General features: G+C 36.7%; 1 protein-coding gene across 1 annotated transcript in view; it reads right to left on the bottom strand.

Annotated features, from left to right (window-relative positions):
* The window catches only part of NAV3 (neuron navigator 3), a 423,218-nt gene that overhangs the window by 33,755 nt on the left and 375,315 nt on the right, over window positions 1-14,148 (bottom strand). The window contains 3 exon segments of the mRNA XM_083807523.1: window positions 4,633-4,710; window positions 7,058-7,081; window positions 12,821-12,873. Of these exon segments, the coding sequence (XP_083663649.1) occupies window positions 4,633-4,710; window positions 7,058-7,081; window positions 12,821-12,873 (155 nt within the window).

Raw genomic sequence — 14,148 nt, 5'->3', positions numbered from 1 at the left:
TAAAAGAGAGAAAGCAAGTAAATTTTTTTTCAGAAGAATTACTGTTCATTCAGGTTTTAGCCTACTGAAACGCAAACATCTCAAAATGAAGATTGCAACAGTATTATCCGTTGAGAGGGTTGAGAGAGTAAAACATGTTTTTGATTTCTTCTCTGAGAAAAAATATCAAGTTTTTTTTTTTAAAAAAAAAAAATTAGGACTATTTCTCTTTCAAAAGCCAGGAGTTCGTGAAGTATGCCTGTTAGATTAGGAGATAAATGATACGCTAGTAAACCAGATCTATTTTATAGACAAAATTGCTAAGACAGAATGAGCTCATGAAAATTAAAAGCCCACCTGGGTTTTTCATGTTTGTCATATTATATCAGATATTTGTTAGTTACTTTCATAATTTTTATGAAAAGTATATAATCACTTGCTTTGAAATATCAATTTTGTAATTAGACTGAATTTCATAGGGCATATCACAATTAAAAGGTTGTATATACACTCTGTTTTCAAGCTGGATTTTATTCATGATGTTTTATTGACACTTCATAGGATTTACTTACATAAAGTGCTCAAAGGACTGACAGAATTAGTACTAACAAATGTTTAAAGAGTCTCCTTCAATCCTTTGGACTTACATGAAAATGTTCTTTATAATGCTTTACATCTTCTGTACCAGAAGTAGCAGGGAAAGAACTCAGAACTAGGCTTATTGTGTAAAGCTTTTAAATTTTTGCTTTTGTAAAGGATGTATCTCATGAGTACATCCCCAAAATATTTACATACGATAACTAGCAATATCTACTTTTCTTTAAAGAATGTTTTCATTGTGAAGGTTCTTAAATCCCTTGTTCATGCATGGACAAATTGAAGCCTTGAAGGTTCATGCTCCTGAGAAGTTTAATTTTGAGTGCATTTCACATGTTGAGGATTCGGAAGAAGGAGAGATTTCTCCGCTACTGTTTAAAAACCCCATGTGCTAAAAGGATCAGCTTTAGAGTTGCTTATAGGTTCAGAATTTAAGGACTGTCTCCATTGAAATGGATTAGAAGGTGGATGACACATTCAAAAGAACAGGACTAAGTTAATTTTTATGCAACATATGGCATGCATGCATGTACATATATGCACACAAGTACATTCAGGTTTACAAATGTGGTACTTCTGGATAGGTAAAAACAGATGCATATGCATACAGTTTTTCTAAGTGTCCTGTTGAAAATGTTACCTTTTCATTTAGATCGGTAGAAAAGCTACGGGCTGTAATCCTCTTACATGTTGGGAAGTCCAGAGGCAGTACATTGGACCACATCCCCACCCAATACAACAGATTGAGCCCATCTTATTTCTTACATGTGCAGCAGAATTAGTTTGGAAAAACAACAGCAACAAAATCCAAAATGTATCTATGTTTCTAGCTTGACTAAGTTTCTCTGAAATGGTATTGTTATTAGAAACCACAGTGTTTACTCCACACAAAGGAATACTGGCCAGAGACATATGCAATCACTTCTAACTGCTACCAGCGAGACTGGACACAAGTGGGCAAAATGAACTGAACAATGGCCTTAGTGGCTGAGCTGCACAGGGGAACATCCTCTTACCCTGTTGCACTTGTTGCTGTATTAAAAGCTATAGCATTGGTGGAGAAGGACAGATCCTAAACATCTGACATCTAAACATCATCTTTCAACTTCAACACAATGGCAACAAAGAATCTGCTGGTGCTTTCTGTTCAGAACTATAGGAAGGAGAGAAGCGCAATCTGCTTTCAGCCCACACAGTGGAATGAGGCATGGTACCAAGAGCCCTGAGTTACCACCAGCAGAGGGGCTCCCAGACCAGCCCTAGTAGAGGCACCTGAGCACAGGACCCCCACAGCCATCTTCCCCATGATCCCCAACGCAAGGCAGAGCTGCTGCAGCCCTGTGTTCTTGGTGGAAAGAAAAATACCCTGTGGAGAGCAAGAGGTTTGCTAGTGACTACACAAGACGTTGGCTAGGCTCTTCTGATTGTTCAGCATTGGCTTTAGTTTGTTGATCTCAGGATGGGCAAGTGAAGAATTGCCTTGCCTGGCAAAGATGATCGATGTGATTGATGTTTTACTTCTAAAATACACAAGAGAAAGAACCCCACACCCAGGATATACATGCTGGCTATAAATTCCCAAATGAATAACCCAGCTCCAAATCTTTCTTTTTTTTTTTTTTTTAAATTTATGAACACTGCAGGATTCCAGTATTGTCTGCTTCACTGATTTATCCTCAGAACTCAGAAAAGACTGGAAATCCATGGTGCTCCAGACATACAAATGTCCTTTGCAGCCACCTGACCACAGCAGAAAGGGCTAAGATAGCTCTTCTTCACTTTCATGTGTGGCAGTCCAAAGGGAACAAGCAGCTTTCACACAACTAGAAATTATTTTCCCATGGCATGAACACAGTGCTACACAGACTGAAATAATTGCTTGAAAATAATGGCAGTATTTATAGAGCTAAATACTCAGTACACCTACATTATGAAGAAAGACGCTCTACAGGTTGCCCAAGACATCAGGGACCTGCTTTCTTGAAATGCATAATGATGCTTTCTTGCAACTGCATCTCTGCTTTCCTTGGGAATTATAACTGTAGTTATATCCTGAATCACATTTAAAAATCGCTGTACAACAGTTGATCAGTAACTGGCTGGTAACTTCATCTGAAGCCATAGCAACCAAGCAGGATTGTAGATCACATTCCCTATCTGGCATTATTTTCTGATATGTTCAATAACTCATATTACTAGTGTATGACAATTGGAAGGAACACCAGGGAGCTCTTGGTGAAATAGCCCAGTTTTCATGAGTTATATATCAGCACAGTTATTGTAGCATGTGAATTCTATATACAATTGTATATTGTTTTTCTTTTTACATCTATCTGTATTTTTCAGGGTTAATCTTTGTGAAACGTAACTATAATGAATTCTATCAAAATTTTCAATTCATGCCCTTTTGTTGGTTGTGTCTCCTTGTTTTGTTTTGTTTTTTTTTAAAAAAAAAACTTGATTCTGAGGAAGGACTGAAACTGAATGGGACAGAACTACAGAATTATTGTCACATCCAAAGTGACAAAGTGACAAAATTATTCCTTGCTGTTACAGGTAGGATCAATGCATTTGTGTAGCCATGCACCCATGCACCCATTCTTATGCTTCTCGCTTTGTTTTGACAAAGTTTATGTTTATACAAATCATTGACAACTTTGAAAAGTAAAGATAAAATATTAAACTGAGAATTTAAGGAAGTCTAGTAATTTACAGTTCAAAGGTTAACCAACGTTCAAGTCTGTGGACACACTAGATGTGACACAAACTGCAGTTTATCTTGGTGTAATTGTCCAAGCGGAGTTTATGAAAGCTACATGTCCCAGATTCATGTAGCAGCATAAACCAAAAAATACTAATGGCACTTCTTTAATATTTTAACAAGGTCTAATCCATAAGTTGTAACATGCTTTACAAAGCAGGTAAGAATCATTGCTCTATTTTATTTTAGATTGGTAATTACATTTCTAAATCATCATTGAGGTTCTTCCAGTCTGTTTTGTTGCTAGAGCTTGAAAAACTCCCGAATACTATTATAACGTGTAGTTTCCTGCAATAACATGACTATATTCATTGTCCAATGCCTTCTTCTCTAGTTCTCCGTTCCTACTCTACAGGCACAGACAAATTTGCTGCTATCCAGAGTGTGTCTTAATAAGTTATATATAATTTTCTACATTCATCAATATCAAAATGAAACCTTGCATGTTCATATCTGAGAGCAGAAATTTCATCGTAGTGGAAATCAAATCAATTAATCTTTAAGACACTGAAGAAAAGAAAATTCACACTGAGATTTTTTTTTAGTATTTAGCTTCTTTTTCAATAAAATTGAATAAAGCATTTGTTAGAATTTCCTGAATTCTTTACTTTTTTTTTTGTTTGTTTTTGTTGAATACAGTACAGAAAACTTGTACAAAACTGCATCACCTTTACGGAAACTGATACAGCTAGATTTTTGATGCTTGTAACATTTCATACGCCAGGAAAAAGTTGCTTTTCAACTTAAAAAATGCAGTAGCATACTGGCTGTAGCAGTTTAATACCCACAAAACTGACAGAATTTTTACTGTGACTCAAGATCTGTAATAAGCTTTAGAGTCTTGATAGTTTGGATGACATGTAATGGAACAGAGTACTTCACCATTACTGTTACATCACAGCGTTAAATTTCTCTCTGATCCACAGTGAGTGCATCTCTATACCTTTCAAAAGGATTTTAAATGACCCAAATAAAAAGGTTGGGTGCTTCCGTCACTAAGCATGAGTCTGCCACTTTTTTACTTGTAAGGAATAAAGTGAAAATTGCCAGACACCAATTATCACACTTAAAATTCCTCCTTAGGGGACAGGTAATAACAACAGAAAAAAAAAATACAATCATTGATCTTTTCAGAACATCATTTTCTATTTCCATTGTGTATATATTGAACTAAATAATTAATTTCAAAAACACCAAGATAAATAAAGTCTGCCAGCTCACATCTTGGTATAAGAATTGAATAAGAGTAATTAACCCATCTGATAATATTTTTCATCAAAAGCAAAAATACTTACATTTGCTGAAAGTTGAGATGTAAGTGTAGCAACTTTTTCTTGTGATGCAACCAGCTCTCTCCGTAGTTTCTGAATTTGCTAGAGAAAAAAATGCTGCTGTCAGTATTTCAGGAATTTCCTGTCATTGTATTTTTTGTATTGCTAATATGTGATCATTAAACATGTGAAACAACACCTTAGTTTCACATATTTTAATCACAAAACTTAAAAAAATACAAATTAATAAAAGGAATGATCTAATTTTGCTCCAGCTGTTTTCTTAACCAGTATACCAGCTAGTATCCCAGTTAAAGGAGCACATGTGGCATATTACATCATACACATCATGTATGTGACACATACATCAGTACTTTACATGTACAGTTGCTTACACATGCAAATGTCACTTTTTTATTTTTTTTACCAAATCCTGTGGGTTCCAAACATATTCTTAGTGCAACCAGTAACAGCAGTATTGGCTGAGGCCTGAAATTGTGAAATATGAAGGAATTTGCAAGAAGTTCACCTTGTCTGACTGTAGACGTGATGCAATGACATATGTTAAATGTCTGCATTAGATGCAGAAGCTACTGAAGCTACTTTCGCAGTAGCAAAAGCTACTCCTCCACTGCCTGGCATGAAGATGGCTTCAATGGCAACCTCAGACAGATTTTTACTTCACGGATCTCTAAAGCTATATGGGGTACAGTAATATTTCTCTAACACAATAGTTTCCAAATTACATTTGATTCAAACATGTACCTTCTTTAAAACTTATGTGTCTGGTTTTTGTTTTGTTTTTGTTTTGTTTTGTTTTTCCAAAAACTCTCTGGCCAACTTAAAAAAAGATATAAATAGATTTAGATGTGTATGATGACATAAAAATAAAGTAAATCCAAAGTTCCTGTATCCTTTTATGAAAAAGAGAATCCTTAAGAAAAACATTTGCTTGCATTTCAGCCAGGGTAGATATGAAGCGTGAAACTAGCACATCATTTTAAGTGAATTTAACCCTACTTGAGATCTTACTGGGACTCCAGGCATTGCACTGAACTTAAGTACAGTATAGAGTTTCACTTTGTACCCCTTTCATACTCAGACATAAAAGGAAGTACTGCTGACTAGTGAAGTAAAATGTCTAAAGCCAGCCTAACAAAGGGAGCACATGGCATTCTCATACTAATACCTCCACTAATAAGGACTATTTCAGTATTTTAACTTCATGATTCCTGTGAAAATCAACAGGGAATACTGCATACACTTTAAAACTGAACAAGTTCTTGTACATCTGTGATACAAATATGCCTATGTCATTTGCACTGTCTCAAAGTAAATGAGACATATTCGAGCTGTTCTCTATCCTGGTCTGCCCCTTTTCTTTTTCCAAGATTTCTTTTGGTTTTCAATAGCAATTATTTGAGCTGCCTCCTTAGGCTACACTTTCATCACAGCCCTCCAAGTATACAAAGTCAGTTCTCAGAAGTGCTCTTCAGCATCTCCTGCAAGAGCATTCACAGGGCACATCTAGATACCAAAAAACCTCCCCATGTAGGAGAATATAAAAAAGAAATGTTTCATGTGTTGTTTCTTTATGAAGGGAAATGAATCAAGGAATTGTTATTTACACTACTGAACTCTGACACACCTTTTTAGCTCATTTGTTTTAACTTTCAGAGAAAGCAGCTTAGAAAAGTTCAGGAAAAAATATATTGAAATATACTGCTGTAAGTAAGGAAGAATATGTTTGCTCAACCTTCTTAAGGTAACTTTTGGTTGACTTTTTGTGTGATCAGAATAGTAAAAATAAGAGCAGAACAGTGCAGAAGTTTGAAAGAATACAGCTCTGTAAAGTAGAAGTGCACCACTTGGTGCTGCATTTTATTGCTTCTAATCCTTGGTGCCCTTTTAATACAACCAGTACTTCATTTTGAGTAAGGCTGTAATTGTATCCAGCTGCTGACCCACTCTTGTCACCCATTCTTATACGCTGTGAGCTGTTTTCCATGTCAGATTTGATTTATATCTGAAATCAATCTGTGTTTCTCTGAAATACATCGAAGCGGTCAGTTTCAGAAATTTAATATAAAGCAAAATGTAAGTGATAGAAGTTCAAAGTGAACCTTCTAAGTATTTTTCTCCTGAAAGGCAGCACATTACCTTGAACTGCTTAGTCCCTTAGATCCAGTACAGAGTTGATTTAAGTCTGAGATCGGACATATTACAACTTCTTCCACTCAGCAGCCCAATCCTCATTGATTCTTTTCACCTTTCCAGAACCTCAGCCAGAAAGTATCCTTCAGCACAACACTAAGAAAACATCTAGTGCAGCTGCTACATGGGATGTCCTTTCACCAGTACCTCAGAATTTTAGCCGTATCAGATACACAGTAAACTTCTAAGTAACATCACACAAATACACAACTATAAAAATGAAGAAAATTCTTACCTCTGAATGTGCCTTTTCTTCTGCCTGCAAGAAAACAAAGAAGATATGACTTAGAAATAATGTGCAACATAATTGAGGTAATAGAAAATGAATGCCAGCAACTATGAAGTGAAATGAATAGCTTCACAGATCTGTTACATTTAAGGAAGGTATGCAGTAAAAACAATAAATGGAATTCCTTTCAACTTACTTGGAGAGGCTCCAGCTGAAAACCCGAAGAGTTTGCCAGCATACTGACAGGACGAAACAGTGGATAAAGCAGGAACAGTAACAGAACTACAAAACTACATTTCTAAGATAGGAAAGAATATTTGCTATGCTGTCACTCATGTACCTTAGTCTGTACAAGTGAACTTTTATACCATAATGGTTATTACGGCTCCTGCAACTATATTTGCTTAACTGTATACCGAACAATAATCCTAACTGACTAATCCCTGCTAAGAGAAGTTGGCAGCATACCAGTAAAACATATACAGAGGAAGGTGGGGGGAGAGGGCTACTTGAACTTTCAAGTAACGTATTCCAGAGTACTGACCAAAATATTAAGATCTCTCAGGGCTAGTTAAAGTTTTAGCTTAAATTTGTTAATAATATTTTATAACTGTAGATATTTTCCTCTTTGTTATGTAACGTGTCGTATAATGATGCTAAGCTTCTTATTTACTCAGCAGACTTTTTCAACAAGTGAAGAAACAAAATCATTACAAAGCATACCTTTGAAAGTCTGCTAAGATAAAAGTCATTTAATTTGTTAGCAGGGGAGTAGTCTAACTTAGGAGGCATTTGGCAGACAGAAAAAAATCTTGCTTTAGTGGAATTCTAGTGGAAAGGAAAGATGTGGCATGAGAGGAAACCATTTGGTAACGTACAATAAGAATCAGTAAGTGTACTGAAGATCAATGCACCCCATGATCTGAGGTGGCTCAAGTTCAGAGAAACAGTCTGACATTGTCTGGAAGATTAGTAATCAATGTAAGAAAAACATATGTAAAAGAATTAGATGTAAATAATGCTAGAAAGAATAAAAAAAAATAAAAAAATAAAAATGATGAGTTCCTCAGAAAATTCCCATGTTAGGCAGTATCTGTGTTATTACAAATGAAAATAACTATTTCGGGGTTTGTTTTTGAGCCTGTGTTAAGCACAATGTCCGTGTTGTTAGAATTTTAATAACTGATTACAGAAATATTTTCTTTCTTAACCTGATGCAGGGGAAGAAGACTTTCAGAAAATGCCTCTTTCGATAAATGTTTCTGTTAATAAAAGACTGAGATGCTGTGATATTTCCCCGTGCAACACTTAGCTGAAGCTACTCTAACATCTACAATCACTACATGGGAACAATTTAGAATGGTGATTATTTGCCAGCACTGAAGTGACACACATACTGACATTAGCTTTCTAATTTATGTTCACAGAAATGGGATCTGCCTACAGAAAATTTTGAAAATCTATTCTCATTACTGTTACTTCAAACATGTACTATATGAAAAGTCATCACAGGATCAAGAAAGACTATGCATCCTTATGAATTCTACTGTGCCAAGAAAAGCAAAAAGTAAAATAAAATAAAATAAAATAAAATAAAAAAGACTTGGTCTTCTCTTACTGAAACTGCCACATGGAGACCTCGTCCTTCATCCTCAGACCACTGTGGCCCCACTGGTGAAGGAAATGCTGCATGTTTTTAGCAGATGGCTTCCTCAGCATACAGGGAAGTGTTGTCTCTCTCCCCAGAGGTCAAAGAGAGAGCTGCCACAAGACATCATTTGTGGACAGTGGAAGAAGTAAATAAAAGAGAAAGAAGAGGTTTCTGGGTGTATTTTCAACTTAAAAAATAAAATCTGAAAACCAAATACAAATGAGAAGTTTTCAGTTAAGAGTTCATGCTGACACCATTGTAATCCAGCACTTAGTCATTGGCTCACAACTTCAGAAGTTTGCTCTAAAAGGAAATCATGTTCTTTTCCTCCCTTTACTTCTCTATCACATCTAAGCATCCAATCCTTGCAATATATTTTTCTCTTTTTGAAGTCTTACAATATTAGCATACAGATGACATGTCCTTACACATCTCCTTTGAGCTTGGTTTAGCACAGCTAATGAATTCTGGCGATTCTAAGCGTAGCTAATGCTGAAAAGCCAGTGCAAGAAATAGAGCAATTAACTAAAGATATGCAAATTGCAGTGTCTCACCTACTGAGCAGGAGGAGATTAAAATTGGAGACAACCTATCATAATTTACACTACCACACAGCTTTTTCAACTTCTTGGAGAGCTAGATGGCTGCAAAAATAGGATCAGTATTTCAATCCTGGAGTCTACTATGTCCACTTACATAGCATACTTTTCTGTGAAATTAAATGTATGTCTCTGTATGTGTATATCTCTACTAGCTAGATTCCTAGTCTATTCAAGTACGTTTGGAAAACCCAAATGCAAACCCAAAAAGAAAGCCAGTACACTCAGAAAATACTAGTGAATGCCGAAGATCTGTCTCATCGGACTTATTCATTGCAATAGCAGCAAATCATGAAGTGTCTTTTCTGAATCTCATATCCTAATTCTCAAAGAATCAATCTTCTGAGAGTAATTTTAAGCTTTTCAGCCATCCTCTGATAATAATATGTAAAGATCTTGATCTTTATTTTGTACTTTGTCTGAAACCCTCCAGTGATTAGACTGCAGAAAAACACTAGCATCAAGGCTTAAGGCAATGGTTGAGAAATCTGACAAATGTTTTTGATTGAGACATTTGTGGAAAGGCAGCTACTTTGGAGTTCCTGCTGAGTGATATTGGCCTGTGTAAGGAAAGTAAAACACCCAGCTCTTGTATTCCTCCTTGAATCTAGTAATAGCTGAAAGTGGACACGTGTATGGCTACATGTGCCGTAACGCTGTGAAGCTACCCCTTACTGGAGGCAACGGGACACTGCACAGCATCACTGAAAAATGAAGTATTTCTCTTATACTTTCTGATGATTTGATACTGATTGACTACTTTTCATCTTTCTGCTCCACTTGTGCCTCGTCTCCTGAATAATTGCTGAAAAGTTTAAACATTTTTTCACAGGATCAGAGGGATCAAGCAGGAGAAATTCTGATCAAAAATCATCCCTAGAGAATCAACCTTAGTCATTTTATCATATTAATTCTTTCCTTGCCCTTTAAAGATTTTTCTATAACTTTTATTATCCTGTCTGCATAATCCATAATTTTAGGTGGGAGGCTTAGCTACACTGTGAATTTACAGCCAGAAGTTTCAGAAGCTATTCCGCTGGCCTACAGCATGAAGTTGGATAAACAGTATAAAGTTTATTTTACAGGAAAAGTGCAATTCTCTACTATCATGAGGATCATCTAATTCTACCCCCCCTGCCATGGGCAGGGACACCTTCTACTAGACCAGGTTGCTCAAAGCCCCATCCAGCCTGGCCTCGAACACCTCCAGGGATGGGGCATCCACAACTCTGGGCAACATGTTCCAGAGCCTCGCCACCCTCTAAGTAAAGAATTTCTTCCTTATGTCTAATCTAAACCTACCCTCTTAGTTTACAGTCATTCCCCCTTGTCCTATCACACATTGTGGAAGAAACCACAAGCAACCGTACTCCTCCCAGCAAAGAACTTGGGATGCTGACACCTTGCCATCCGCACTCTTCCCAGACTGAAGCCATTGATCCAGAGGAGCAGTGGAAGCGTGAGCAGGACATCAGAGCAAAGGGATAGATCCTAGACACTGCATGCATAACAATTTTAACTGTATTGTTCTTATTGAGGCGTTTCCCATATATAGCTATATTCCTAATTTTTTTTATCCTTCCTTTTTTTTTTTTGTTAAAAAAATAAATCTGCATAACTCCTTCTCCTTCTCCTCCTTCTCCTTCTGCCCAAACTTAATTTATGCTAACAAAAAAATCTCAGCTTTCCCTGCCCTTTCCCTGTAACAGGATTTTGAGTGTGATGGGGCTTACACAAGCATGGACACACTTAAGCAAAGGATGACAAGGATTGCTGGACTCTGGCTAGAGCTGGAGTTAGATTTTGGTATAAGGTCAGGGTCATATCTCAGGTTTGCAGGGCTCTTCCACAAAGCATAAAGTCTGGTCTCCAAAAGGCCCATCAGGTGTGGCTGAGCTAACCAATGTCATTCACTGCGAACCTTTTGCATCTGTAGCTACATTTCCATAGGCACCCCTAACTCCCTGGCACTCCCTGCCGAAGAGTCCCTCCCCAGCTTTCCTTGTAGGACCCCTCTAGGTACTGGAAGGCCACTATAAGGTCTCCCTGGAGCCTCCTCTTCAGGATGAATCAGCCTCCAACGCCCCGCCCCCCCTCCCCCCCCCAACCTGTCTTACAGGAGAGGTGCTCCAGCCCTGATCTTCGTTTTTACCACCACCAGTATTTGATAACACTCTTCTTAAATTTAACAACAAAACTTGAATTATAATTTTGGAATTCCCCCATGGGAACTGTGCATAGTGTCTCATAGATAGGGAAATAGTAGTACATATTTTTCCACTACCAAAACATAAGTGAGAAGCTTTGCTTTGTGTGCTAGTCATACCTCATGTGCAGCCACTCTGTATGTACATTCTACCCTTAAAATAATTCAGGCCTTGTCTGGACTGGAGTTGTTTGCAACTTGCTGCTAAGGCCTAGGCAAAACTAATGCAAGTGTACTGATGTTTTAGACATGCCCTTGTATAGACATTTTTATGATTAAACAGAAGTAGGAGAGGGACCATTGTGGTAGATGTTAGAGTACCCTATTTCCAGGCTAGCACAAGTTTAGCATAGAGATAGAGCTATCAGGTGTATAAGTGGTACAGTGGCATCAGCTTGCATGGGTTGGGTATTCCCAGGCAAGAACTGATTTTGGCCTGGGCAGAGATGGCAACTGACACTATTCAACACCTGAAAATATGGAGAGGAGAAAACTGTTTATGAATGCATGGTACAAAATAAGTAAGAAGGTTGCTCTCTCATGACAAAAGGGTAACTACAGCATGTAATTGTGGTTAGCAAACAGATTGTAAAGCAGCCGTAGTGCATTAGCAAGAGAATGGCCAAATGTGTTTAACTCATCCCATCTGGATTATTTCTTGTTAGCAGAACAACGGAAGCAAAAAATTGCACAGAAGATATTTAAAAAAAAAAAAGAAACAATAAAAAAAAAAGGAAAAAATAACTTCTGCTTGAGACAGGAGAATACAGTTGACAACTACTTAGTCTAATTACCTAATTAACTAAGGTTAATAATTTTAAAGACATTCTTCTCTTTAGAAATTATGCTGTCATTTTCAACAAAGATCAATAAACTTTTAACTGAAAATTTTATCTCCCTTATCCTGAAGCAATCTTGTGTTTTTAAAGAAATGCACCTCAAACAGCGACAAGACAAAAACACGATGTAAATTGTGCAATTAGAAAAATAGCTGAAAATGAGCAAAAGCACTCAACATTATTAACTACAATAGCATAAGGACCCCTTGAAGTGAAAGTCCTAGATTATTACCTTCTTTCTATCTTTCAAAATATACACTAGGCAATTTTAAGCAATTTTAAATCAATCACTTAAAAAGATGGAAATAACATTTTAAAATAGAATAACAATAATACCAAAGCTGAAAATAAATGTTCCTGCTTTATTGCAGTGCAACTTTAATCCTTATAAACCTCAAACTATTAAAAGTTTTATGAAAAAAATGAACAAGAACAGAGCCAGGCAGAACTTCTTTCTAAAACGTCAATACTCACCGTGGAGTAGAGAGAGGATGTGCTGGAGACAAGTGATAATGAGGACCCATGTACTTTAAAAAAAAAAAAAGGAAAATAACATGAAATATTGATGAAAGCATAAAACTTCTCCCATGTAGCTCAATAACTAAGCATCTTTTTAAAATGAGAAACAATTTTCCACAAAGAGCAGTTATTATGAGTTATCGGTATGGAAAAGCTATTGACATTTTTTCTTGCACTTGAAAAGATTGTTTATACAGAAAAAGCACATTCACGCATGCTAGGTAGGAGAGTGAGCCAGTGAGATTCAGCATTATTACCAGCAAACCAAACATCTTTTTTGTTGTTTTGACAACAAATCATCTGATAAATACAGTCTTTATAGAAAACAAAAATTGAGTTGTTTATGTACCTGTCCAAAGCTCAGCAAACTGCTTTTAGTAAAAGAATATGCTTAGCAAAATCGTTCACATTCCCTGGGATGAGCTCCAAGGATTTGCTCAGCTGGTTTCCCTCTTCAGCACAACACAGACCAGTGCATGCTGGCAATCGTAGTTTGTGTGAAGGGATACTGCAAAATGTGGTGACATACTTCCATTACTCATCTGTAGAGTCCGCCTCAAGAGCACTGAGTGAAGATTGAAGGACTTCACCTTAAAAAGTTGCTCCTGGCCTCTCTGAAAATGTGGAGTGAAGACTAAACTAAGACCAAATTGCCCCTTCTGTTTCTTACAACACTCTAAGGACAGACACAGTAACAGAGAACTTTAAATATGATTTATTTCATTACTTCTTCTCATTTTTGTTTCAAAAGAAACTTGTTTAATATTTGTACTCTGCCATTGTTTGACAAATATACTATTTTGTTTAAATAGCTCTCTGTCTGTCAAGGTGTCTGTATATCAAACTGGCAATACAAGAATACTTGGATTAGTTAAAAGACTTTAATTTTGTAACTGGGTAATTATTTACAAAGTTGTGGTCATCCCTGGAATCCTGTTGCTTGCAGTCTAGCCCAGGTTTTCAGTCTCTGTTTTTAAACTTTCAGCTAAGCTCCCGTTCTGCTTTTGTACTCAGTGGTTCTACCCATTACCAGACTTGTTTCACTAAAACTTTCCTAAGAACTAATATCTTAAATAAAATACATTTGGCCTTCCAACAACATAATTTCATGTTAATCTCTAGTGACCATGAAGTCCTGAAAACTGTTTACTATTGCTGCACTGACTTCCACTGACTGTGGTCTATCGCAGTTATCCACTCCAGCTGGATATGAGACATGACCAATGAAAAATCTTTCATCAAAGTCACTGATGACCCATAACTGAAATTCTAGATTTAACACC

The sequence above is a fragment of the Anser anser genome (genome assembly GCF_964211835.1).
Source record: "Anser anser genome assembly, chromosome: 1".
NCBI classification, from domain to species: Eukaryota; Metazoa; Chordata; class Aves; order Anseriformes; family Anatidae; genus Anser; species Anser anser.
The sequence above is the reverse complement of the archived record's forward strand: the minus strand, read 5'-3'. Positions and strand labels throughout refer to the sequence as shown.